The 26,314-nt window shown below is 37.5% G+C and overlaps 1 protein-coding gene across 1 annotated transcript in view; it reads left to right on the top strand.

Moving 5' to 3' along the window:
- Window positions 1-26,314, top strand: part of GABRG3 (gamma-aminobutyric acid type A receptor subunit gamma3) — a 380,486-nt gene that overhangs the window by 183,777 nt on the left and 170,395 nt on the right. The window contains exons 4-5 of the mRNA XM_088145007.1: window positions 16,734-16,957; window positions 18,527-18,609. Coding sequence (XP_088001133.1) covers window positions 16,734-16,957; window positions 18,527-18,609 — 307 coding nt within the window. The remainder of the gene's footprint in view (window positions 1-16,733; window positions 16,958-18,526; window positions 18,610-26,314) is intronic.

The following is a 26,314-nucleotide window of genomic DNA, read 5'->3' as shown; positions in this document are numbered from 1 at the left end:
GGAAAATCTCCAGAGAATTCATTGGGCAAAAATAAGGTGAGTGCACCAGATCAGTAAGACAGTAATTGGCTGGAAAATAAGAAGATGTAATATGAATTCTTACCATGAATAGCTTCAGACTTTCCTGGGTATGAAATGAAGACCTCCTGAAATGGATTATCAATGATGCCACTGTGAGGGCAATGGAGAATGAATTTTAAAAGAACTGAAGGAATATCTTCAAGCATACAAATGAATGCTTCTGACTATCACCTGTGAGAAACGAGGAACTAGATTGTTTTTCTTCTAATTTCGCTGAGAAAAAAAAGTCATTTATGGCTGGCCTTTTGTAATATTAGAAATCTTCGTGTGTTCTTACTTAAAACATACATTTTAAAAAATATATGTTGAGATTTGCCTCTACTAGAATGATAGGATTGGCCCAAGGGCATCCAGAGGAAGGCAAAAAAACAACAGTCAACGTGGCAATGTACTTAAAAATGCTTTTTTGTTTAGTCACAGACACAATCTTGACCTTTTTCACACACACATACAAACACACAAGGCTCTGAATTGGCCCCTGTTGTTTTGCTTGTTTTTAAGGGGTGCCCAGCTGTGGATGCAGAAGGGCATTTGGAACAAATCAAAATCCAAAAAATAAAAGAGAGTAGCAATTAAAATGTTTAGGACAGAAATGAAATCACTAAGAAGCAAGGTAATGAATTAAAATGTCCTTATTAACTTTCTTTTTCTTTTTCTTTTAATATTTGGCAGAAGTGCAAGTACTAGGCCATGTAGCAATAGCTGAACTTTGATTACTGACATTCTTTCTGGCATACAACTGGCGTGCCTGTCCGAGCTATTGAACAAGCTGTTGCCTGTAATTAACTTTTTTTAATTGATCAGAAAAAACTGGAAAGAAATAACAATATTTTTAAAAAGGTAAGGACCTTCTCTTTGCTGCAATTGTCAGCCAACATCCTGCCTTGAAAACCTTTTGGGAATAAAATCATTAACTTCCAAAATGGAGGTCAAATAGCCTTCCCCAATATATCTCATACAAATTGGATGGTGAGTTGGCTCTAAACCTTCTTCTTGGATTCAGATGACAATTTTGCCACCTATTTTATAACCATTTAGCACATAGTTGCATTTTATATGCATGGCATTCTTTTTAATCCAGTGGGGGTGGGGGGATGAATAAAGGGAAAATGAACAAACTGCTATAGATACCTGGCTGCGTGTCAATGCCTCCTTTCCTCGGGACATACAAAAACTTGTCTTATACTTACTTAGTGGTGAGGGGAGAAAGATTATACTGGCTTGCTAAGTTTCCAAACTTTACCTCCTGCCCAGCACTCCAACCAGGCCATTCAACTGCATATTCAGTTGAATATGTGTATATTTTAGTCTACATGTAGAGTCTCTACAGGATCCAGATTCTTCACCTGAATGTGAAAAGCCTCTTTCACATTCTTACTTCAATGTACTAAGGTGATGTAGGATACATATTTAACCAGCCTAAACATTCTTCCCTCATATTCACCAAATATGTAGGTAAAGGGCTGTGAAAGATTTTAATTCAGGTAGGTCAAATAGGAATTCCTTAGAATATAGGCCATATTTGGAGTGTAATGCTTACTCTAAACTGTTTTGTTGTTGTTCATTTAGTTGATCCAGTAAGAACAATAATAAAATAATGCCTGTTTAATAGATTTTCAGAATGATTCATATTTTACCTAATGAAGAATTCTACTGTTGTTGTTGTTGGATTTTTTGGTTAAGATAGAAAGAACATATATCTTGTGCAAGGGTCCCTAGGTCTTTAATCACAAAATCTGGAAAAAAATCAAAAGTAATTGCAATATACTATATGTTTTTCATATCTTTTTGTCTAGGATGAACAGTACAGTACTGATTGAAAGACTATTTATTTAACCTAAAATGTAGGTTTTCAAGAATCCATTCAGATACATTTTGCAGCACTTCCTTTATGTACACACACACACACACACTAATTACTCTACTGAATAAGACTGCCAAGAAGATATTCTGCTATAAAGTTCTCTAACTGTTCCTGAGCTAAATGAACTTTTGAAATAAAGTTGTCACATTAAGTGAATCTAAGCTAAATTTGGGCCTCTGATGTTCATCATCCTTTGAATTTATAGTAATTTTATTACATTCCTCTATTTTCATTGTATTCTTAGTATTCTGTTTATGACTCCTTCCTTAGCAGCATATTACAATCACCTATATTAATTTTATCAAAAAACTTGTTAGGAGATCTTGTCCATCTGTGCTTAGACATTTTAATAATCAATCTCCCCAAAGAAGCAGAGCTACTGTTAGAAGATATTAATATATTTTCAGAGTAGCTCCCATTTGTGCTAACAGGTGCTAAGCTTTAATCATTAGTTTTAATTTGATTGTTATTCATCATGATCATTTTGTTGGCTTTCACTCAGTAAGTTTTAATCTATATGGAAGCCTGGATCATTCATTTCCCTGTCCTTCTCCCCTCCACGCAAATGCATAGACATGCACAAACATTGAGGTATTTTTTGAACTATAAATTGTGGCTGCATGCTTATTGCCAAATCTAAGACATCGGTGGACTAAAAGCTTTATTTTATTTTAATGCAGTAGGAGAAATATATTCCCCAAATAATTAAGTTGGTGAACAGACTCCTGGCATAGTCCAATGTCCACAAGCAATTAAATCCTCAGCTGGATCAAATTGACTGCATTATGAGTGCAATATATGAGGTTGGCTATATGGAGTGCCAACATTTTAGGGTGGTCAATTTAGAGTTACCTTGGACAGTGGTGTTTTTTGTTTGTTTTTCATTTGGTGGGCTATTGAGTGATGATAACATTGGAGACAGTCATTGGAAATGAGGATACAGATGTAACATATTGAATTGGACATTAAATTAGAAGCAAATTCAAGAGATCCTATCTTACCTGCCTTCCACTTTGGAAGTAAAGCACTGACTCAAAGGAGTGGTATATTCCAGGATATAACAGTGCACTTTGAAAATGAAGCCAGGAATGTTCTATGGGAAACAATGATATACTCTTGTTATTTTATTTTATTATTTTATTTTAGAGATATATTGATCACCTCAATCTGGGTGGATTCAGTAATACAATACAATAATGACCACAGTAAGAAAACAAGCGCTAATAATAATAAAGTATCCTGGTACTAATGATACCAGTAACCAAATCTCAAAGATGTTCTAGAAAATCCTAAGCCTGATTTATTTCTGTTTGAAAGAAAAGTTGGTAGCAAAGAACCTTCAAATCATGTCTAATTTGCTGTGTAAGTACTAATTCTCCTTCTCCCCACCCCCACCCCTTTATCAGAAATCAAGGTCTTGTTTTAAAGCTAGACAATGGGACAATTGCTCTGGGGCTCACACGTGTATGGTTCAGGACTTGACATTTTATTTGTTTATTTAAAACATTTTTATGGCCCCCCATCTTAACCCAAATTCTGGGCGGCTCACAACCCAAAAATAAAAATAATATATATCAACAATAAAATAAAACATCAAAACAATAAAATAAAACATTAAAACAAAAAGTATTGATGGAGCAATACTTTTAATTGAGGAAGTCAGACTAATCACTTAAAATATATAAGAAGAAATTAGCATTCTTTTACTAGGATTTTCACCATCTAAAAAAGCCCAGTTGGGAATTACAGTCCAAAAGGAGGAGAGAGATTGCCACTGTCAGAATAGAATCTATGCAGCAGCAGCAACATTGGGATAAATAGTTGCTTCCTAAATGGACAAAGGGGCAACCATTTAATTACAAGGAATAAAAAAAAAAGGATGAAAGTAAAAGAGATCCACTTAGTGCTGATTGTTTGATTTCTCAAGAGGTTAAATTATGGATAGAATGGCAGCTACTGATTAAATTCACTTCAAACTATGATATTTTTGTTTGATTACAGGTAGAAGTTTAAAAGAGGAACAGGGTAAAATGGACATAATTAGAGTGTCTGAACTGGTGCATCAGCAAAACAGTGCTACTAATTTTGATTGTACAATTGGCATCAGTTTAATTCCAAGGTCAGTTCTAGGTAATGGACAGTTATAAATATACATTTAATTAAATGAAGAGATGGACATATATAAATAGCCATTTTCAATATTCAGAAGAAGTGCCAGTTTGGATTATCACTTCAGTTATGTAGAATAGTTTATAAACCAGCAGAATAGTTTTTAATCATGAATGACCTAAACTATTTCCACTAGTCATATGTTCAGCTGATGTTTTATTGATCCTAGCTGTATTCACTTGGATGAAAATCCCACTGGTTTACTCTGAAGTAAGTATATTTAGAAGTAAACATTTATTTCTGCATTGAAGTAATTAGAGATCACTTTTTAGTGAACATGCCTGCTGAATTAACCCTTTTTGAATATGCGACTTGGAAATACCATGTTTCCTGTGATCTGTGAGTTCTTACCTGAAGGGATAAAAACTGATAAATTATATAGCTTACTATGTCATTCCATTCTAGATTTATTCATAAACTTTGCCTTCCACATCAGTATTGATGATGTCTGCTGTAACTGCTAGATATAGGCAACCTGAAGCTATTTGAACTTCCACCAGTCCCAAGATGGCAAAAGATTATAGTTGTCTAAAATGCCTAGAAGTTTATCTCATGGAAGCCACATTTCTCAAGGGCAGGCATATTCTTAGTTAAGACAGTAGCACTATTATTGAAGAAGCTCCTTGAAAGACAGTCCCATCATGATTTCTTTCCTTATTTTGACCAGGCACAGTTAAAATGACTCTAACCACCATAGTAAGAGATTCATAGGATAGAGTAAAAGATAATGAAGATACTTTTTCTGACTTCAGGATTCTGCAGATATACAGCCTCTGAGCTAAAGGAGTTTGACTAAGTCTGCCATCCATCCCAGTCATGGATATAGTCTGGAAGTAGTAAAGTGAGCTTAACAAAACATGAAACCCTAATATGGCTTTTTTTTTACAACATGAACCACTTTTAGAGAAAGAGTATTTTGATTAAATACTTAACTTGAGGAAGCATGTTAGCCAAAGATATTGGTGCCATGGGAATCAAATAAAATTGCAACAGCTCTTAAAGACTCTCCTGTTATAATAAATCAAGTTCCTGACTTTTAACACTCAGGAAATCTAATAGATCAGTAATCCCAAAGGCAGTTTTCCTTGTTATCAAAGTGTTTTGCCAGTCAGCAGCCAATTATTTGAGAGAAAGAAAACTCAGAATCCTATGATTACAGAACAGGCATAAATTGTCCTTGAACAAGTGAAAATGAAGGTGGGAATAAAACCGGCTGTTGCCATTTTAATTGTATTCTGGCTTGAGGATTTTGTGATCAATAGTTTTACAGATTTAAGAGCCATTGAAAGGGACAAAAATATTCCACTTAATGGAGATGTAAGTTTCACTCACAAAGGACTGCTTTTGCTGGTCAGATCACTTGATTATAGCACCTGGCAAATTAAAAAGTTTACTTTTTTTAACACCATTCAGGGCCATTGCCGTCTCCTTGTACTACACACCTGAAACAGTATTTCAGAACACCAAGTCATTTCTTTCCAGTATAATGTTTGACCCACAGTGGAAGAACCATCCAGAGAGCCAGTTTGGTGTCGGGGTTAGGGCACCAGGCTGGAAACTGGAAGAGTGCGAGTTCTAGCCCTGCCTTAGGCACGAAGCAGCTGTGTGACCTGGGGCCAGTCCCTCTCTCTCAGCCCTAGAAAGAAGAAGGCAGTGGCAAGCCACTTCTGAAAATCTTGCCAAGAAAACTGCAGGGACTTGTCTAGACAGTTGTCAGGAGTCAACACTGACTCAAAGGCACCAAAAAACAATAAAAAACAAAACACCTGTCCTATGGCATTGGTATGATTCAGATAAAAATAGATTGAAAGGGGTTAAATGAGAGGAGGCAGTAATTTTGCCAAATAGATCTACTGATTAAAACAAAATACCGGAGGGCAACCTGTCTCCATTTTTAGAAGGTTCAGTTAATCAGAATACCAGCGACTGAAGAATTACATGCTGATCAAGCAATCCATGTGTATTTCTAGGCGGCTCCATGCTGCGCCTACAGGTAATTGTCATTAGCAAAGGGCAAATTCTCCAGTACAGAGAGAGAAAATAGCTGCGTTCTGTAGAGGAACCTGTTGTGATGTTACTATAACAACTGGGAAAACTGTTACTGTGATAGGAGGTTACTATGGCAACAGATGGCAACTTTTGTAATTTGAGGAAGTAGGAGAGAACATTGCTGTTACCTCTAATGTCAGCCAGGTAATTAGTACAACACAAGAGCATGTCTATAGTGTCACAGTTGCCAGATGTGCTTCATTGCTAACTATATTTTTAGAAACAAAGAAATTAGATACTGAACTGCGTATTTTTTCCCCCAAATCATATTCTGTACATCTTCTGGTGGGGCTTGTATTTGATTTTAATGTATTCAATTTCCATCAGCAATACAAGAGTCCTTTTTTCTCTTACAAGTAAATTCCAGAAATTCAAATTACCATATTTTTCCGACTATAAGACGATACTTTTTTCTAAAATCCTTACCCTAAAAACTGAAGGGCGTCTTATTCAAGGAAGTCAGCCGAGAATCGCGGTTGCAAAACTGCCAAACTTTGTTTCTGCAGAGAGGCTTCTTCCTATTGCTAGCCTCCAATCACGAGTGAAATAGCTTGTCTCCCAAACAGACTTCCTCCAATCACGAGCCTGATGTAACTGATGTCAGCTGATGCTGAACAAACCAATTGGAGGAAGGCTGATTGCAGAGACAAGCTATCGGCAGTTTCACTCGTGCTTGAATGTAATCAGTTAAGCAAAAGAGCCTGGAAATAGAGCTGCAGAGAGACAGTTTGGACCTCCTCCCACCGAGTGTATCAGGTCAATGTTAACTAATTGCTAAATAAAAATGTGTTCTGCACTATCTTTAAAATACTGATTTTTAAATTTTGGGCTAGAAAAGTGGGGGGCGTCTTGTACATGGGGGCGTCTTATTGTCGGAAAAATACGGTAAAGTACTGGGAATATCATTAAAGTTGCTATCATATATTTCTATTTCTATCTATCTATCCATCCATCCATCCATCCATCCATCCATCCATCCATCCATCCATCTAGATATCCATACATACAAAGGATGGAAACTGAAGGCTGAATAACTTAGTGACAGCAAATCTTGACCATGAATCTGGTCACATGGCATGGGGCCAGGCTACCTGAGGGACCACCTCGCCCCCACGATTTCAACCCGTCCCACCTGATTTCACAGAGAGGGCATGCTCTGGACTCCCTCAGCAAAAGAACTCCGACTAGCAGGGTCCAGAAGGCGGGCCTTCTCTGCTGTAGCCCCCGCCCTTTGGAACATCTTGCCCCTGGAGGTGAGACAGGCCCCCTCACTCCTGGCCTTTCGGAGGGATTTGAAGACCTGGCTCTGCCATCTGGCCTGGGGCGGGGAGGGAGGTTGTCAGAAATGGGGTTGGCTAGCCCCCTAGAGGCCTAGTGTGGCTTCCATCGGCCTCTTGGATTTTTTCTCCTCTTTTCATTTGTGTAGATTGTCTTTTTATAAATTTTAATTATGTATTTATTGTTTTAATTTGATGTAAACCGCCCAGACTCCCCCTTTGCAGGGAAATGGGCGGGATAAGTTATCGAACCATCCTCTGCCATCCCCTTCTCCTTTTGCCTTCAATCTTTCCCAGCATCAGGGTCTTTTCCAAATAAATAAATAAATATGAATGAAAGTATTTGAACATGTTTTATTTTAAATGACAATATTTCTGGAATAGATGTGTTATAAGACTTGATATTTTTAGAAGAATGAGAAATTATCTAACATGGTTTGATCCTTCCTCAGTGCCATTTAAGAACACACACACTGTGCAGCCAGTGTACTGGAAGAACTTTCTTTTCCTTCCTAATAATTAAACACATGGCACTGACAAATACAAAAACAAATACAAAACAAAAATTCTGCTGGATCAGATGAAATACGTATCTTGTCCTGCAGTTTGTTTCCCCACTACCATTCAGTGTGCATATTAAGCTGGGGAAGTCTGGCTTGTGGGTCCACATCTGGGTTTGGCTGATATTCCAATGGACTAGGCAGGACGAGGACTTTCTCAAGGACAAAAAGCCTATTATGGAATGCTCTTCTAAGAAATTCCTTACCTCTACCTCTCTGCCTTCTTTTAGAAAAGAATTGAAGCTTTTGTAGGACAGGTCGTTCAGGATCAGTCTGTCCTTAAAAAGTTGGCTTTTTTGTTTTTAAATTTGAACATTGCTTTAAATTATGATAAGGATGAAGATGAGGATACAGATGGTGCAATGTTGAGTTTTACTGTGGTGGTTTTGTTTAAGACCTAAAAAAAACATTTTAAATTGTTCTGGGCTTCTCTGGTGGAAAAAGAGGAGGAGGAGGAGGAGGAGAAGGGAAACAACTTCTTAATGGAAAGGAATGGGCTGAAATAGACTTCCTCCCACCCCAGTTGACGTTCCTTCTCAGCTGGAACCAAGAGGCCTATTGCTTTGGTTATGAGAATTAAGATATGTTCCTCAGGACTAGTACCATGAACAGCTTTACCTTTCATAAGTTTGTCTAATCTGCTTTAGAAGTCATTTATTTGGTGTGTATCACTACATTCTGTAGTTTATACATGTCAACTTGAAATGAACAAAGTGCTATAATTCTTACTGGAAACAAGATGGGAAACAACCATTCTGAGAATAGTATCCTTATCATAGAGATGGATAGATCAGGCCATTTTTCTTCTGTGTCAGTTTTGTATGAAGGCATTCATAAATCCATTCCATCCGCATGTAAAGTTTTGAATTTACATGTGTTTTTTTTAAGAGAATCCACATGAAAAATTATATTCATAATGCATATACATGTATATGTATTTTATCGTTAAAATATGGTTTTTAAACATTCATTTTGGTATGTTTTTAAGCCAAACACTTAATTACAGAGTTTGGAAAGTAACAAAACCTATGCATTTTGATCTGCACAATGTTTATAAAACACAAATCAACTCACTTCCAAATACAGTTTGGAAAACAAACCAACCAACCTTCGGCATCTCTAAATAAGTTATGTCATCTTATATTAAAAATTGTTATAGTGATGGGAAGAGAAGGGAGATTTTGCAATGAATTAACATCATGATTCAATGCTAGTTTACTCAGAAGTAAGTCCCACTGATGTCAGTGTGACATATTCCATAGAATATATATTTAAGACAATTCTCTTGGAAATGTAATATACTACTTTTTGTGTTACAAAACATAATATAAATAGAATATGGATGCTTTCTACTAAGTTTGAGAAATGAGGTTTAGCTGGATTCATGTAAAAGGATGGAAAACGGGTTGGTATGAATATAATAAGAAAATATTGGAGGTAAAAGTGGGATGCCCTAAATAATGAACCACACAGGTTAAAAAAAAAAAAAAGGCAACTCAACTGGAGCCATCATGAGTCTGATAAACATATACTACAGTAATACTCAAAATCTTTAATGGACACAAGTTCTTTAATGAACTCCAGACTATCAGGTCTAGTTGACACACGCTGTCCTTAAAAAGATTATACAGTGCTGTTAACAACCTGGATTCTAATAGGCTATGGGCACTTTCCTGTTTAAGGATATTACCCTAAGCCAAAATATTATACAGTAGAACCATAGTATTAATCACATCAAATTATTAGTAAAGGTTCAATACACACACATACACTTAGAAAAATATCTCCATCAGTTCATATGGAAGACTATTTGGCAAGGTAAAAGATACTTCATCTGGTTCTAAATATTAGATGAAGATACCTGACTTTCAGGTATCTTAGAGGGTTTCCTGACTAACGAAATGGAATTCTGAAAGACAGACTGCTGCTCTTATCATTCCTCTAAATAATCTTCCTACTCTAAAGAAACACATTTTGGAGGGTAGCCACAGGTTCTTCCAACAGGGTTCTGTGACACAGTTTATGTGATATACATTTTAGTTACTAAGTTGGAGACAATAGATTTTTCCCCCATTAACAAATCAGGTATTCATCAACACCAACTGGAAGTTAGAGGAGATTGCATGTAAGCCACCGAGATCATTGATACAGGGAAATTGACTGGAATATTTTTAATTTGTTAAATTTATATCCTGCATTTTGAAAGGAGTTCATGGTTAATGGGATATATGTGGATTTCATTTCATCCTCACAACATCAACTCTCTAAGGTAACTTGGACAGAGAGAGATGGGCCAAAGTCACCCAATAAGTTTCCATGACTGAGAGTGGACTTGAACCTTTTTCTCTCCATTTTATTCCAACACTTTAACCACCACACTGCAATGACTCTCTCTCATCAACCAATTACACTATTTTCCTCTGGTCATGACATACCACCATGAAACACTTTACTAAGTACTTCTTTTATAGTGCTTCATACTCTTCTACCCCATGCTAAACATAAGTGACCTAAAGACCAAACAAGAATTCAGCCTTACTCCTAAGTTCAACAAATGCTGAATACACATTTTCTAATAATCAAAACTCCAGCCCTTGCATCCAAAGTCTCTAAGAATACTTTCTGTATCCAATACTTTCATCAAAAGTTCTTCAAAATCTTGCCTTAGGTCCCTACTATGTTCCTACAAAGGGATGTCCTAACAAGCCAATTGTCTTGGGTGTCACCTCTTCAACAACCATCTATCTCAAATGGTTGTCTTTCACATTAGCTCCACCTTCCAGAAAGTGCTATGTCTCAATAAATGGAAAGCAAATGCTTCTTCGAGCCCTGGAGTTCTCAGGGGCTAGCTTGCTCTCCATGTAGAGCCTATTTATTGCCATCTAAAAGGTTAGATGGCAATAAATAAGACCTTCCAGCTCTTATAGTGATCATCATAGGAAAGGTAGGTAAGAATAGAGAAAGTAGTTTTTGGTAGTGTGATGGCATGTAGCAATACAAGGATTGTCCTCTAAATGTCCATGTTGTCACATCAACAACTTGAGATAGAATCCAAGGCCATTCACAGTACTCCTATTTTCAGAATAGTTATATGAAGTATTGTACCTCTTTCCCTCATCACCTCCCAAATCTAATCTGGATGATTCTCCCCAAAGCTCTAGAACAGATTTTAGGAGGAGGACCTGAAGGATTTCTCCCTCCTGTTTCCACTATGGGAAGCAATTTCATTAACAGAAAGCAGATACTGGATCTCATCTTTTTCTTGCAGCAACCAAATCTTATTAGTTTCTATGATCTAAAAATGCATCTTTTTCTTTATATATAACTCTTTAAAATACATATAAAGTAAAAACATGATGAAGTGGTACTCTTAGTTAAATTACCTTATTATTATACTTATATCTATCTCTATGCATATCTCAAAGTTTTAAAAATATGATCAGTTAAATAATTATGAAAGTTGACACTTAAAGTAGGGCAGTGCAAAACCTGGAATGGATAATTTGGGTCAATAAAGTTTCAGTAAAATCACCAAGCAAAATGGATGTATAAATTTACCTCATTAAACACTCTGCTGATCAGGAATCTTTTGGGGTGGCAAGGCTAACATTACTTTGGGCTTCATTCATTTTCTCAAGTTATTTAATGTGGCCAGCTATGTTACATTTTAATTTTGCTGTCTCTTTTACTAATGATATGTCACATTTCTGTGCTGGTCCTGTCAACACAACTGGGAGCAAAACTCAGCTCTCAACATTTTGAATATGGACTCACAGCTGCCCTAAATGACTGAGGCAAGATTAAATTTCTTGACAATGAGTGCATGGCTTCAGGTTAATACCTATAAGCACCACTCAAGCTTTTACTTCCCTATATATAGGGGAGGAGGGGTGGGCAAGACAGCAAGGTTACAAAGTCCACTTTCTTTGGGCCACAGTCATTTCACAGTTAATTCCAGCTACTGAAGAGGGGCTCCTTTCTTGGAGAGAAGTAGCTTTGTCAACTCTTCTGGTACCCAACAAAACCTAATGATCAGGGGCAGCAAAGCTACACCATGTACAAGAGCTTGTTGGGTTTTATTCTTCTGAGTCCTGCCCAGAAGAGGTGAATCTTTGCCAGCCTTGCCCAAGTTAGCTTGCCAATCAGCTATGCCAGTTTTCCTGCCACCTCTGAAAACCCAGTGATCACAGCCAGGAAAGCAGAAGCCTGTGCAACCTAGAAAAGCTAATGTAAGAGGTTAATACAATTCTTGAACATTTGTATTCTTAAAATTCAGTCAGACATTACTGCATTGATTCAGCCAACTTCTCTAAGGACTACTAGAAAATTTGGAGGCTGTCATGCTATCCTTTCTTCATCTAAACTCTCTTTGCCCTAAAAGAGGTATTGAGAAAATATTTCAAAATTATATTGTGATAATACCATTCAGACAGACAGCTTGGTGCAATAGTTAAAGGCACCAAGTAGAACCTAGGAGTTCATGAGCTCTAGTCCCCCTTGGGAATGAAGATGGGTGATTTTGGACTAGTCAATCCTTCTCAGCCCTAGGAAGAAGGCAATCTTTGTTATTATGCATGGGGTGGGGATGGGAATGGTCAGTTTTGGGGATAGCTGGTTTCCTAGTCCTACCTGACCAATATTATCTGGTCACAGGCTGCAATAATACCACCATCGCTTGGATTTTATCATATTTAATAATTGTATTTTATGCTGTACTATTTATGTTTTTATTGGTTTTAACTGTTTGGTTGTGAACCACCCAGAGTCTCTCCTTGTGGGGGAGTTGGGCGGTTATATAAATTTGAGTTATAAATAAATAAATAAATAAATAAATAAATAAATAAATAAATAAAATCTTCTGAAAGAAAAATGAACCACCTCTGAAAATGATATCAAGAAAACTTCAGGACTTGACCAGGCAGTCCTTCAGGACTCAAGACTGTTTTGAAGGCACAACATAAATATAACCCCTCAACATATCCAGCTGAAACATGGCAGAGTTCTCTAAAAGGCCTATCATCCCTGTTGCTTTAATCTCATATTGCCTGGCATTTTGAAGTTTTCTCATTATTGTCTATAGACATACCTTTCCTTGAATCAAACTTGAAGATATTCAATCAAATCAGGGTGCCATAGAATCTCAGATCACAGGCTCGAGTTGAATCAAGTTCTCTTTGAATCTTGAATCTCCAATTTGGATAAAATCTGAGTTAATTTGCCCAGGTTTAATTTAAAGCAATTTCTAAAAAGTTTAAAGATGTAAATTGAAATACCCTGTGTGGCCAAAATAGTCTCATTAAAATATTCATTTGAAATAATGTATGATTTATAAAATTGTTCACTTCTCAACTTTCATAATATTTAACATTAAAATATGCTTATGAATTTATTTAAACATAATTCATTCTTGTAATGATCAGTCCTGCATCCTTGAAAAAATGAAGCAACTCCACAGAAGATAAATACTGGACACACAATCCTCAGCACATGAACAAATTTTTATGGCTGCAAGTAGATATAACCATGTATGAAGTTTAAGCAAAAAAAATCTCATCCCAACAAGAAAAATTAAAATGTATCAACTGGGCTTATAAGCTATAATTTTCAATATGAAATAAAAAAGTTCTAAAAGCAAAATAGAGCAATAGCTGGTCCATTCAGTCTCAGAAACTGACATATAGACCAATTATTCTCTATAACTTCCTGAGTTTAATTAATTTAATTTTCTAATTTAGAGACCGCCCAACTTCCAGACTCTGGGTGGCTTACAAATTTAAAAGCAAGTACAGTGTTAAAATAAGAAAGATCATAGTCATTCAGAATGAAATATCCATAACAAATAAAAAATACTGCAAGACCTTGACCCGCATCCTATCTCCAGGCCTTTCTGAACATTGACAGAATGGGGCATATACCGATCTCTGGGAGATGCTGTTTCAGAGTGCAGGTGTTGCAACAGAGAAGGCATGCTTCCTAGGTCTCTCTGAATGACATTCCTTAATCAAAGGGACTTAAGCACACCCATTCAACCCAGTTTTACTGGACAGGAAGAAGCAATCAAAGAGAGACAGTTACACAGATAACCTGGTCTCATGCCATGAAAGGGTTTATAGGTGGTAACCAGCACCTTTGAAGCCAACTAGTAGTCAATGCAGCTTGTGTAGAGTGGTATCCAATGGACATGCCATGGTATGCCCACTACTGCCTGCACTGCCATATTCTGGACCATGTTTGTGAGTGGTCTTCAATGGCAGCCCAACATGTAGTGCATTGCAGGTGTCCATTTGTGAAGTAACTAGGGTGTGAGTGACCCTCTGGAAGGCCTCCCAATCCAAGAACGGGCATACCTGGCACACTACACAAATCTGCGCAAAGGCTCTCTTGAACAAAGCTGCCACCTGCTCTTCAAACAAGAGTTATGAGTCCAAGAAGCCCCCCCAGATTGAGGACCAATCTCAAGTGGGGAAGTGCTACCCCATCCAAGACTAGAGTTAGATAGTCCCCCCAGACCAGCAGGCTCAAATACCCATAGATCCTTGGTCTTATTAACCCGAGTCTATTCCTCCCCTTCTAGCCTTCAGATGCTAGGATAGGGCGTAGCATCACTTGGGTGGTCTGGGGTCAAGATGTAGAATTGGGTATCATCAGCACGCTGCTGATAGGGAACCCTGAACCAAGAGATGACCTCATTTAAGTTAACTTAAGGCTATTTCCTTTTGGCTTCAGAGTGCTTAAAATACCTGAAAACATACACTATACTAAAATCATGCAATAACCCAAAATCATATTTTAATTTCTTATTTAAAACCATACTGCTTTATCAAGCTGGACCATAATTCATATTGTCAGTAAATGTAATTTTTTTAAAAATTTCCTCAGGACTCTAGTAAATGTCATAATGTGTTGGCTTTTACTGGTAAATCTTGAAGTGTTTCTGCTTTATTACTGTAGTTTTCTGGTAACTAGTGTAAGAAAAGCGAAATAAAAAGTGAATGGTTCTGATATAATCTACATCTTATCAAGATGGAGAGCAGTACTGAAATACATTAACGATTCCAAACCACTGAAGAGCAAGCTGTATGTTTAGAAGTTAGACAGACAGACAGACAGGTGTGCTGTGTTTTAATATGTCTTCTAAGATTCTTACTAATAACATCAGAATATTGAAATGTAAGGTTTCTTTTATCAGGGAAGCTGATATCAGCTGTCTTTCTGCTAATAAAGTAGGGATAGGTTCCGTCAATAGAACCAGCCACAGGGATTAACAAAGGCAAATGTTGTTCTAATGCAGCTGCATAAAATGTAGTACAGTGTCTACACATAATAGAATCACTCTATTTTGCTTTATTCAGGTTTTATCTGGATACTATGACTAATTATAGACATAGTTATGTAAAAAAACCTGGAACTTATCTAAGGTAATGAGTAGTGAGGAGAAGCCAAATAAATTACGTATTTACATATGTGTGTGTTATCTATCCATTCGTCCGTCTGTCCATCCATCCATCCCTGAGAAGAGATGCTGAAGTATTAATATCATGACAATTTCCAAATATTTGAAGGACTATTACATAAATTACAGCACACATGTTATCTGTTTCTCCAAAGAACCAGTAGGCTTAGTTTATGGGAAGCCAGATTTTGACTAAACATAGGAATTGGAAAATAGCCTTGGAGTGTGTTGGATTTTCTTTCATTAAATGTTCGTAAACAAAAGGAGGAGGATCATTTACTATGAATGCTGTAGAAGATTTCCAGTGTTGGATGGAGTTGGATGGATAATCATTACGGTTCTTTATAACCTTTAGAGTCAGTGAATCTTACTGGCATTATCTTCACCTACCAAACATACTTTCTCATAAGGCATTTGGTGATCAATGATGGAGGAAAAGAACATAGCTAGTTCTCTTTTTAGCCATTGTATTTCTTGTTTCTTCCCCCTCGGCAATTGATGATAAAGGGATAGATGGAAGGGATACACTTTAGTCATACATAATATGTGTGTTGTGTCCATGTTTGTAGACAGAGATATGGATGAGTGGATGGAGTGATAGCTCCAGGCATACTTAACTGAAACTTCTCAGGTCAGTGGCAACAACTACCAAACCTGGCTGATTTTGAAACCTAAGCAGGGCTCTACTTGGCTAGTATTTGATTGGAGACCCTGGAAAGTCAAAAATACATTTGGGAAAATTATCTGGATGTGTCAATGACCAAATCACCAAAGGCCCAACTTGGGGGATTCTTTATCTTTTTAACTAGTTAGTGTAGTGTTTCTCAACCGTGGCAACTTGAAGATGTGTGGACTTCAACTCCCAGAATTCCCCAGCCAGCATGCTCTGGGAGTTGAAGTCCATGCATCTTCAAGTTGCCACGGTTGAGAAACACTGAGTTAGTGGTTCAGGAGTGCTTTACTCAGCCTTAAAAACATGTGATCACATGCAGATGAAGATAGAGGATCAGATCAGGATCAGGCTTGCTAAATCAGAAACTTAGGAGAGGCTGCAATGTGACTTTTATTGTCATAGCTGAAAATTTCATTTATTATATGGTAGTAATACAGTGATTAACCCAATTCAAATGGTTAATACAACACATGACTCGTTTCTTGATTTTTGAGTATGAGTTAAAAAAGGGAAGATAACATTTTAAGAGAAATGTGAAGATTTTTATAAATAGATGGTCTGTCTCTTCTAAATTAATGCTAATATATGTATGTAATCTTCTTTGCAGGAATACCAAATTGATATTTTTTTTGCTCAGACATGGACTGACAGCCGCCTTCGTTTTAACAGCACCATGAAAAAAAGTCTCACTCTCAACAGCAATATGGTTGGGTTAATTTGGATCCCAGATACTATTTTTAGGAATTCTAAAACTGCAGAAGCTCACTGGATTACTACACCCAATCAGCTCCTGAGAATATGGAATGATGGGAAAATCTTGTATACTTTAAGGTAAGAAGCATTTGTATCTTTCAATAAGGGCTAGTTTAAAGAATCCCTCACCCTTTTATATAGATTAATGTAATTTCAATTATATAACAGAAACAGGAAAATCTTAGCTGAAAGAGGGCCTTGTCCCAAAGATAAGAAACATAACCAGCTTGAAATTGAATTGGACTATTCAGGCAACTTGTTCCTTTAAGTCTGACATGTTTTAATGACCTATGCAAAGGGTCATGCTGAGGTATTCCTCCAGCATTTGAAGCTGTCAAACAGGACAAGCATTTAAGGTATTTTCATAGCCAGCACTACTGTATACCTATAACTACATATCCTTGTTAATGTATTTTTCCCAGAAAAAGAACTTAGAGGCTCTTTATCATAACTTCCAAGTTTAGCTATAGGCCTCTAGCAGTCACCCACTGAAATATTAAAATCTAGGACTCTAGATTCAAAATAAAAAAGGGTGATACCTAGAATTCTTTGAAGAGCCTGCATCTTCTCTGGGATTGAGCAGCTCCTTTTCACAGCGGTAGCACAATCCTGAGACAAGTCACATTAAGGTTTAAGACATTGTGGAAGAGCAGGCTGCTTAGAAAAATTGCAGGCCTCTGTGCTACCTTTTTCCCCTCCCAGTTGAGCCTTCTCTCCAGCATCAGCAGGGAAGAATTGCCAATGAAGCTGCAACCTTGAAACAGGTGTGGGAGGAGACCTGCGTTCTGGAGCTCTGCCACCACAAGCACAGAGATTACAGCAGCCAAACAAAAGAAGGTGCTTTTCCTTTAAAGGGAGTGAATGGTCTAGAGCAGTGTTGTCCAAACTTGGCCACTTTAAGATGAGTGGACTTCAACTCCCAGAATTCCCCAGCCAGCCATGCTGGCTGGGGAATTCTGGGAGTTGAAGTCCACTCTTCTTAAATTGTCCATGTTTTCACAACACTGCTTTAGAGGAAAAGAGGCACAGCAAAAATAGAGGCACAGCAAGGAAAAGTGCAAGTGTAAAAGCACAACGTGGAAAGTTGCAAGTACTCTACATGCTGGCCAATAACAGAGAAGAAATTCCAAAGAGAGGAATTAAGGCAGAACAGTGTCTGTAAGAGTAAAACATGACTCTATAATAGTAATAGTATAGAAGTAATAGCAGTAGAATATAGTGTAAAGAAAATTGTAACTGTATAATAGTAATAGAGATAGAGTATAGGATAAGATAGAGGCAGTAGGAAACACATATAGGTTTGTATGTTTCCCTTTTGTATCTTGGTTTTTTTCAAAATAAAACATCTCCCCACCCCTGATAGGAAGACATTAAAAACCACCAGTCCAGGGTTCAGTGCTTTTGTATAATGATAGCATATTCCCCTCCCCAGCCTGATTCCCATATGATTATGTAGTTTTCTTGGCAATAATATGGAAGAGTTTGCCATTGCCTTCTTCTGTGATGGTTTCTGCTTAGTAGCAGCATCAAAGTAAATCTTAGAGAGGCACTTTCCCATAATTTCCCAATTAAGCCTTTGAAATGGCCAAGTAGATTTTTTTTTAGCTTGTCCTATCAAGACAGTAATAGGTACCTGGTTTTCTCTAGGCTTACCATCAATGCTGAATGCCAGCTGCAGCTACATAATTTCCCCATGGATAAACATTCGTGCCCGCTGATATTCTCCAGCTGTAAGTAATAGCCTTGGTGCATATCTGCTATCTGTTAAAACTTTGCATAAAGACATGCATTTGCTTCTCATTTTGACAGGTGGCTCTTAGAGTGGCATTGGATTAAGGTGCTCATTTTCATATTTGCTAGGCATGTGACTTTCTCCATCTGCAGTTACAGCAGGAAATTTTCAGCCTGCAGCATTATCACAAACGGCAAGGACTATTAATTTGTGGTCTCAATTAGGAGTAGACTGAAAAATGATGCTCCGGATGCAGCAAGCATGAAGAAAAACATGAAACTGTAGTCCAAAATGAAGCCCCATTCATCTTGAGATGTGTTAAAGATATATAACAAATAGCTTAAAAGCAGCTCCAATCTATCCGGATTGGACAAGGAATGTCTTCCTTTTCTTGTTTCACATGCTTGCCAGCTGTAATTGTGGTTTATATGTGGTTGTATGCCTATGTGTAGCACTGTTGAGGGAACCTACCATCCCTGCTGGTAACGGTGCTGCCAGTCAGAATCTCCTACCACAAAACGCTGAGAAATTTTAATTAACATGTAGTCCTTGCCTTAAAATGCAAACACAAACCCTATCAAAATCTGATTAAAAATATTTACCATGCTGGCGTGATGCTTTTTTTTTGTATTTCTTTATTATATCTATTTCATAAATTACAGATTTTGAAAATGGTAATTTAACAGAGGGCATTTGCAGGCCAACCACAGTAAATCTTCAAGAATCTAATCCACAATTCCTTCAGGAACCACACTCCTTTGAATTTGCTGTGGAGGATTACAGAAGTAATCCAAATATAAGAGGTCTCCTCACTAGAAAAGAGCTCAGTGACACACAGGATGCAGTGTTTAACACAGAGAAGAGCAAGTAGAAGAGGAAATCCACCAGAGGGTGTGTTTCTGAATATCTGTTTTTGTTTTGCATTTTAGGAGCAGCTACAGAATAGGTACTTGCAGAAGTATAAGGTACCAAAGTTTGCCATCTAAAATACCACACAGTCAGAAGAAAAAATATCAGTTCTCTTTCTCTCTGTGATTCTCTGGCTGGTTGCCTAAACCAAAAGTTATTCTTTTCCAGGCACGATTCTCAAGAGTTCTCTTTAGCAAGATCTATTGCAGTAGATGGGATGGGTTATAAGAACTCCAGCAACTAAACTATTTTTAATTTAGAACCAATATACCACCATGTACATCAAGGTGAAGATTTTCTGATTCATGTTCTAATTGTCTTTTGGTGAACTGGCAAATAGGCAGCACTCTTCACTGATAATGGGCAAGTTTGTAGCTCATGGTTTACACAAAAATCTTTCAGATGTCCCTCAGTATGGGAACCAACTGTTATAGTATGGGTGAAGGTGAAAGAAACTGATCTTGCTTCTTAAAACCTCCAGTAAATCATCATAATGCAAACAAATGAATCTGAAAATGTCAGATTCCACCCATTCCTGGCAATTACTGGGGTTGCCAAAAAAAAAAAAAAATCACATGGATCCTGTGGAGAAGACTCTTTGTCAGTCTGCTTTGGTACATGTGAATACGATGGATGTCTGTGGATGCACATTGGGTTATACAACCTACATGGCTGCATTTCTACCAGAATACATTAGGTTTGCTAATGCATTTGTTCTCTGGGATGTTTTCGTGAATTCACATTGTGCTTCTAGTAGGCTATGGTAATTCCCAATCATAAAAAATGGGTACATTTCTTTCGGAAGTTCTGCAACTACTCGATCAGGCCCCCATTAATTTCAATGGATCTTGCATAGAAGAGCTTTCTTAGAATTCTTCTCTATTTTTATAAAAAGCTGGCACGTGAATGTGCACAGAAAGTGTCATAACCTCAACAAGCCTTTAGTTCTACAATTTTATATTTCCTCTGAAGTGCTGTGAATATAGAATGAAAATGTGTTGAACAGGCATCAGCAGAGGATCTGTTTTTCAGCTTTTCTCCAAGTTTAACAGTCAAAAATGTCCTGGGGCAAGAAGAAACAGACTGGACAGTGGCATGAAATTGTTTCTGTGAATGCAGCTGCTTTTGTAACTTGCTGACGGATTTGTTTGGTGGTTATTTGAAAGAATGAAAATACTCCGGGCTGCTATGAAATTATTGAAAGACATGCCAAGAATTATTTGTAAGTGAGAATCTGTTTAGTGACTTGAGTTGTACTGGAGAGATGATTGTTTAGTTTACATCTTAAATGGTAATAACTCTGCCACAGCTTTGCCTCAAAGAGGGGGGAAACCTCAGCTATTGAATGCCCTTATCACACAGACAAAGTGGGGAGGGTGTGAGGGGGAAATAGAGAGAAAAAGACAGCATGTTCTTAGTAAAGACACACTGAAGGGTTGTGAAAGATACTATCCTACTGTAAAGTATCACAATATAAAGTGCATGCGGTAAGCCTTTTGTAGTCAGATCTTCAAAACTGTAGAGAAAGTTAGCATGGGGTTTCAATCTCCAATAAATAATTTACCATCACTTGAAAAAGGGGAGAATTTATAAATATTTAATCTCTGATGCAACCTTTTCTCACATACAAGGGAACTTTTTGTTTCTCTTATTTTTAAAGAATATTTTAGAAATGCCTCTCCCCCTCAGTGCTTCTGTTTTCTAAGGATGTGCACTGGATTTGCCTGAAGATCAGATTCTGAGCCAAAGTGGAATAATTCAGAACAGATTTTCCTTATGTGGGGCAGAGTATATAGACTGTGCCACTTTTGAGCCTTCATGAAAATCCAGTCCTGATTTGTTCTTGATTGGTCCGTTGTGATGAAGTACTTGTACCCAAATGGGGGGGGGGGGGAGCCAACAGTGAGGACAAGTATTGTATTCAGTAACTGAAACGTCTTACCTTCACAACAGAATGACTCTTATGATCAGACCACAGCATCTGAAGGAGTGGGAGGGATTTCCTTTGCTTCTTACCTCACCTCACTGTTGCAAAGCTTCTCATTCTGAGCTATCTAGTATGACTGTGAAATGCTCTGCTTCAGTTCTAAAACAGCATTTGGGGGCATGCAGAGCTACAAACATAACACCTGTCTACAATTCTGTAAACCAACTGAATCTTCTCCCAGAATCCCATAGTAGCTATGGATGGCAGCCAAAGGAAGAGAGCCTCTTCTGTCATGCATGGCATCCGCCTTTGGAATATCATTACCCAGAGATTAGATGGCCCCAACCCTGTTGGCCTTTCACAAGGCCTTAAAGATAAGGTTCTGTCATTGGGTCAGGGGATCTGGAGGTGCGGCTAAGTCTGTGCAATGGTTGTGTTGATTTGTTATAGGTGAGTTTGTTTTTACTTTGGCTGTGGATTATATGTGTTGCTGTTTCTTTTTGGGTTTTTTTTAAGTTGTCTTAATTATTGCTAGGCCCCCAGAGTCATGAACCTGAGATGGGTGGCCATAAAATATGAAGTAATAAATAATAAAATAATGATTCCATTCATCCCCCAAAATATGCAACTTTTTTAAAGAATTGCAGACTGGAGCCATGTTAACCTCATGCACTTTGGAATAGAATCAAATGCAAAGTACTTCATAGCGTTATTACCTAATTTAGGGACTGACTTCTTTTGTGGAAAACACCAGTGAGTTAATCCCTTATATTCAAATATTCCTGCATTGATTTCTGTGACACAACTAAATTATAGGAATATCTGTTACGAGTGCTGGACTAGGAAAGAAGAGAGTTAATTTTTTCCACAACTTACTTTGGTGTCTAATCAGATTGGACAACTCTAAAGCAAATAACTGGGTTATTTCCAGAGTTCTGGATTGGACCTCCAAATTGGACTGGATGGTTTTTGAGTGTCTTTAGTAATTTCCAAAACAAGAGGAAAATAAAGCATACTTAGCAGTAATTTGCTGAAAAGAGTTCAGGAAAACTTTTCCCATGTTTTGGAATATTGAGATTTGCTGTAATTGTAACTGTACTTCTGGTGTGTGGCTGTGGTTTGCATCACAACTTTGCAGAGTGGGGAAATACAAACTTGGTGTCTTCATAATCCCCAGTAAAACACCGTTTATAATAGCTGCATATGTGGTAAGATAACCAGACTATTCCAGTGGAGAGCTTGATATGCAGGGACATTTACCTGTGTCCAAATTTCATTTAATGCAATGAGATTTACTTCATGAAAAATATATAGAACTGAATTGTCAGAATAAGTCCCTGAAATGCTTCCTTTCTAAATTCTGTGAATGATTAATATGTGCCATGACTCAGAAGAGTTTAATTTAAATAAAACCCTAACTATATTTTCTAAATTCATGCTTTCTAATCCTTTATAATAGTGTATCATTACTACAGTCTTCTGTTTTATTGACCATCAGTTCATTTAACAGATTCATTATACCTGGAACAGTTATCCTTTTATCTGTTTTTAGTGCTATGGTTTTTAATTTTATCAGGGATTTCTTGGTCTTCTTTCTGATAATAGATAAAGAAGTCCAAAAATCTATTCTTGCTCATTTATTCTTTCATTACATTGCTCTGTTGTCTAGTTATAACCTTTACATAACATCATGCATGGTAATGGTTGGAAAAGAGAATGTGCGAATTAATTATGCTTTCTTTTAGGATCCTTTTACTATTGTAGGGCAGGAGTTAGATTATTAGTTGTTTTTGCACATATTAATCTCTGTTCATATAGCACTGAGGGAAGATGCTCCAACAAATTATACTTCCTTTCCTCTTGCTGCTTCTTATATGTCACAGAAAAATCTTCTAGAATATAAATCCCCTGGAATTATCTAACTCATTAGGAAAAAAGCAGAAATAAGAGTTTCTTTAATGTAGGGACCAAAACTAATTCAGAAACTGCTCAATCTGCACCATTTTATTCCTCTTTTTTTCCTCATCCAGCTGAGCCTTTTCTCCTGAGCATTGTAAGGTATGAATGGGGAACTCACTTGCAGCAAACCGCATGATCAAGACAGGACAAAATGTCCCTGTAGTCTCATCTGCTGAAATGAATAAGTTCCTAGATCACTCATGTAGGTGAATTTGCAGAAAAAGAGAATAAGCAGCATAAGGCATTTTGTGAATTGGTCTCTCAAGCCTACCTTTTAAACCATTTTAATAGAGTCTTACCGATAAGTCTAAAACCAAAGAAATTTGATTTTCTGGAACACTCTTGCAAAGTAGAATCTTTTTCATAAATAATCAATAAACACAATGATAACATCATATGTAATTATTGATAGATGTCCTTTCTGTGGCTAAATAATTACTAAAATTATGTCATCACTGAATTAAGAAACTTGGCATTTGCCAAGGATATCAACCAGTAAGAACATCTGCCAAATCTAATGATTCATCCTGGCACAGCCTATCAGTTAATTATACTTCCTTTGAAGACGGGTGATGACGGAGGTGGGAAATTAATTAACAAGCACTCAGGATCCTGAAAATAAGCTATTTCCACTATAAAGCTGAATTGTGTTTCTTCTTATAAATTAATGCAAACATGAATTCTGTCAGTACACATAACAAAGTTAAGCCAGCAAAAGAAAGTTCAAAAATGAATGGGAGCTGCAGAGAAAAAAAAATCCAGAAAAAAAATACTATGCATTCTGTAGGACAGCTAGTTGGACAGCAGCTCAGAATGCTGCTGACTGCTCCATTCTAAGTCCCTCTCCTGTTTCCCTGTTGAACATATGGCTCAAGGATTCCCAGACCCATGGGCTGCATGCTTTCATACCTTGCTAACTTTAGGGGTGGATAGTTTTCTGGGGGCTGGGAACTGCAGCTGATTACCTATAGAAGAGTACAGAGAGGGCCTTGAAGAAAATATGTGGCAACCATTAATAAAACATGAAGTCAGCTGGGGGAAGCAGGAAAGTGTGAGAAAGAAATTGCTCTGCCTTTACTCTCTTTGGCATAAGAGAGAGAAAAAGAGACTCTTTCAGGCTTTCAAAATTCTGTTATTTTAGCCTGTATCAGGGGTCCTCAAACTTTTTAAACAGGGGGCCAGTTCACGGTCCCTCAGAATGTTGGGGGGCTGGACTATCATTTGAAAAAAACATGAATGAATTCCTATGCACACAGAGGATCCTTCCTGCAGAGTATGAGGAGAGGAGGAGAGCCGCTGGGCCCGGCATGCCTGTCATGTAGAATACTCCAGCTCTGCGATCTCCCTCCTTGTGCATCGCTTGCAGCTCCTGACACAGCCCCGACACTTCTGCTTTTGACAGACAGCAGCGGTGGCCAATCAGGCAGGTGGGCTGGATAAATGACCCTGGTGGGCCGTATCCAACCCGCGGGCCGTACTTTGAGAACCCCTCGCCTATATCAATAAAGTTTTTAGTACTTTTTGTGGTGTCTGTTTCCTGACCTCCCTCTCAAAGGGCTGATATTCCCCAATGATCTGGACAGCCATATGTGATATTACCAGAAATCTGGTGACAGCACAGGATGGGGCAATTTTTTTATTTTTTTATTTTAGTTTGTTTTGAGGTTGGAGGGAGAGATAAGGATAGGAATAGGAACAGAAAGGTTTTGGAAGGCAAGCTTCTCCCATTTCAACCCTTAATGTTCTGTGGTCCCAAATCACACCACTACTATTTGTCCAAATTTTAATGCTGTAACTTTTGGTCATTTGGCAAATTGAAGGCCTAACAGCTAAAATTGGAGCAGTTTGTCTTCCTAAGGCCCCCGCTCCCACTGCCATCTTTATTTTGAAGGACAAAAAATAATTATAAATCAAAACCAATCCATTTGTTGTCTTATCAGTGGCAAGATCTTGCAGTGATAAGGGCTACAAAAGTTATGGGGGGGACGCATATAGGCAACAGGTTGCCCTCCCTCCCCTTTATCACTTTGCTTTGCAGTTTTCGTCACAGAAGAAAGGAAGCAAGAATGAATGTTTTACTCTCCGCAATATCGGATGGGAAATTTCATAAAATCCCATTCAAAGAGAAGACTGTTCCTGTGGTCAGAATGAACCTGAGATCTCAGTGTATGTATTTCTTCACTGTCCTTTCTATGAGAACTTATACACTGGTATACCTGTATCACTCCCTAGTAGAGATCAAGTTTTCAATGAGGGAAAGGTGGTTGATTTTCTACTCTTAGACCAGAATCATGCTACTATGAACAGAGTTGCCAAGTTTCTATTGAAAGCTATTGCTATAAGAAGGCTTAAAGTGTCTTAATTTTGGAATGATATCACTAGGAAGTCCTTAGATCCTTTTATCTTAATTTTATTTTCTCAATCTTGTTTTGTTTTATTTCATTTTGTTCTCTTTTGTTTCCTTCTTGTAAATTTTAACTGACAAGTCTATATGGTGATTTTACTGCTCTTGATGTATTTCAGCCTGCTTTTATATTCATTTTTTAATTGTTGTAGCTACTTCACTGGTCACTGACCATAAATAAGTAAATAGAAGACTTTGCTTTCACTTTTCCATACATAGAAAATGCCACAATTGGAAAAATCAGGGAAGGATTGAATAGCTCACATATTTACCTTCTGATGAAAAAGACTGGAAGTTTTCCAATGGCACTGCTCAGGGTACAGTGCTTTGGGGTAAGTGCATGAGAGAGAAAGAGTGGGGAAAAGTTATTTGTGAGTTGTGTCTTTTTATCCTCCCCACCATCTTATTCCTACTTTCAAGTCTCTTTTCTAATACATTTCCTTTTCCATATCATTTCATCATTTAAGCCATGATTTCCCTCTAGAACAAAGATGGGCAACAGAA

The sequence above is a fragment of the Python bivittatus genome, unplaced genomic scaffold (genome assembly GCF_059951505.1).
Source record: "Python bivittatus isolate LINGU-HERP-01145 unplaced genomic scaffold, Pbiv_v1 ctg000350_np1212, whole genome shotgun sequence".
Classification (NCBI taxonomy): Eukaryota; Metazoa; Chordata; class Lepidosauria; order Squamata; family Pythonidae; genus Python; species Python bivittatus.
This window is presented reverse-complemented; position numbering and strand designations above follow the sequence as displayed.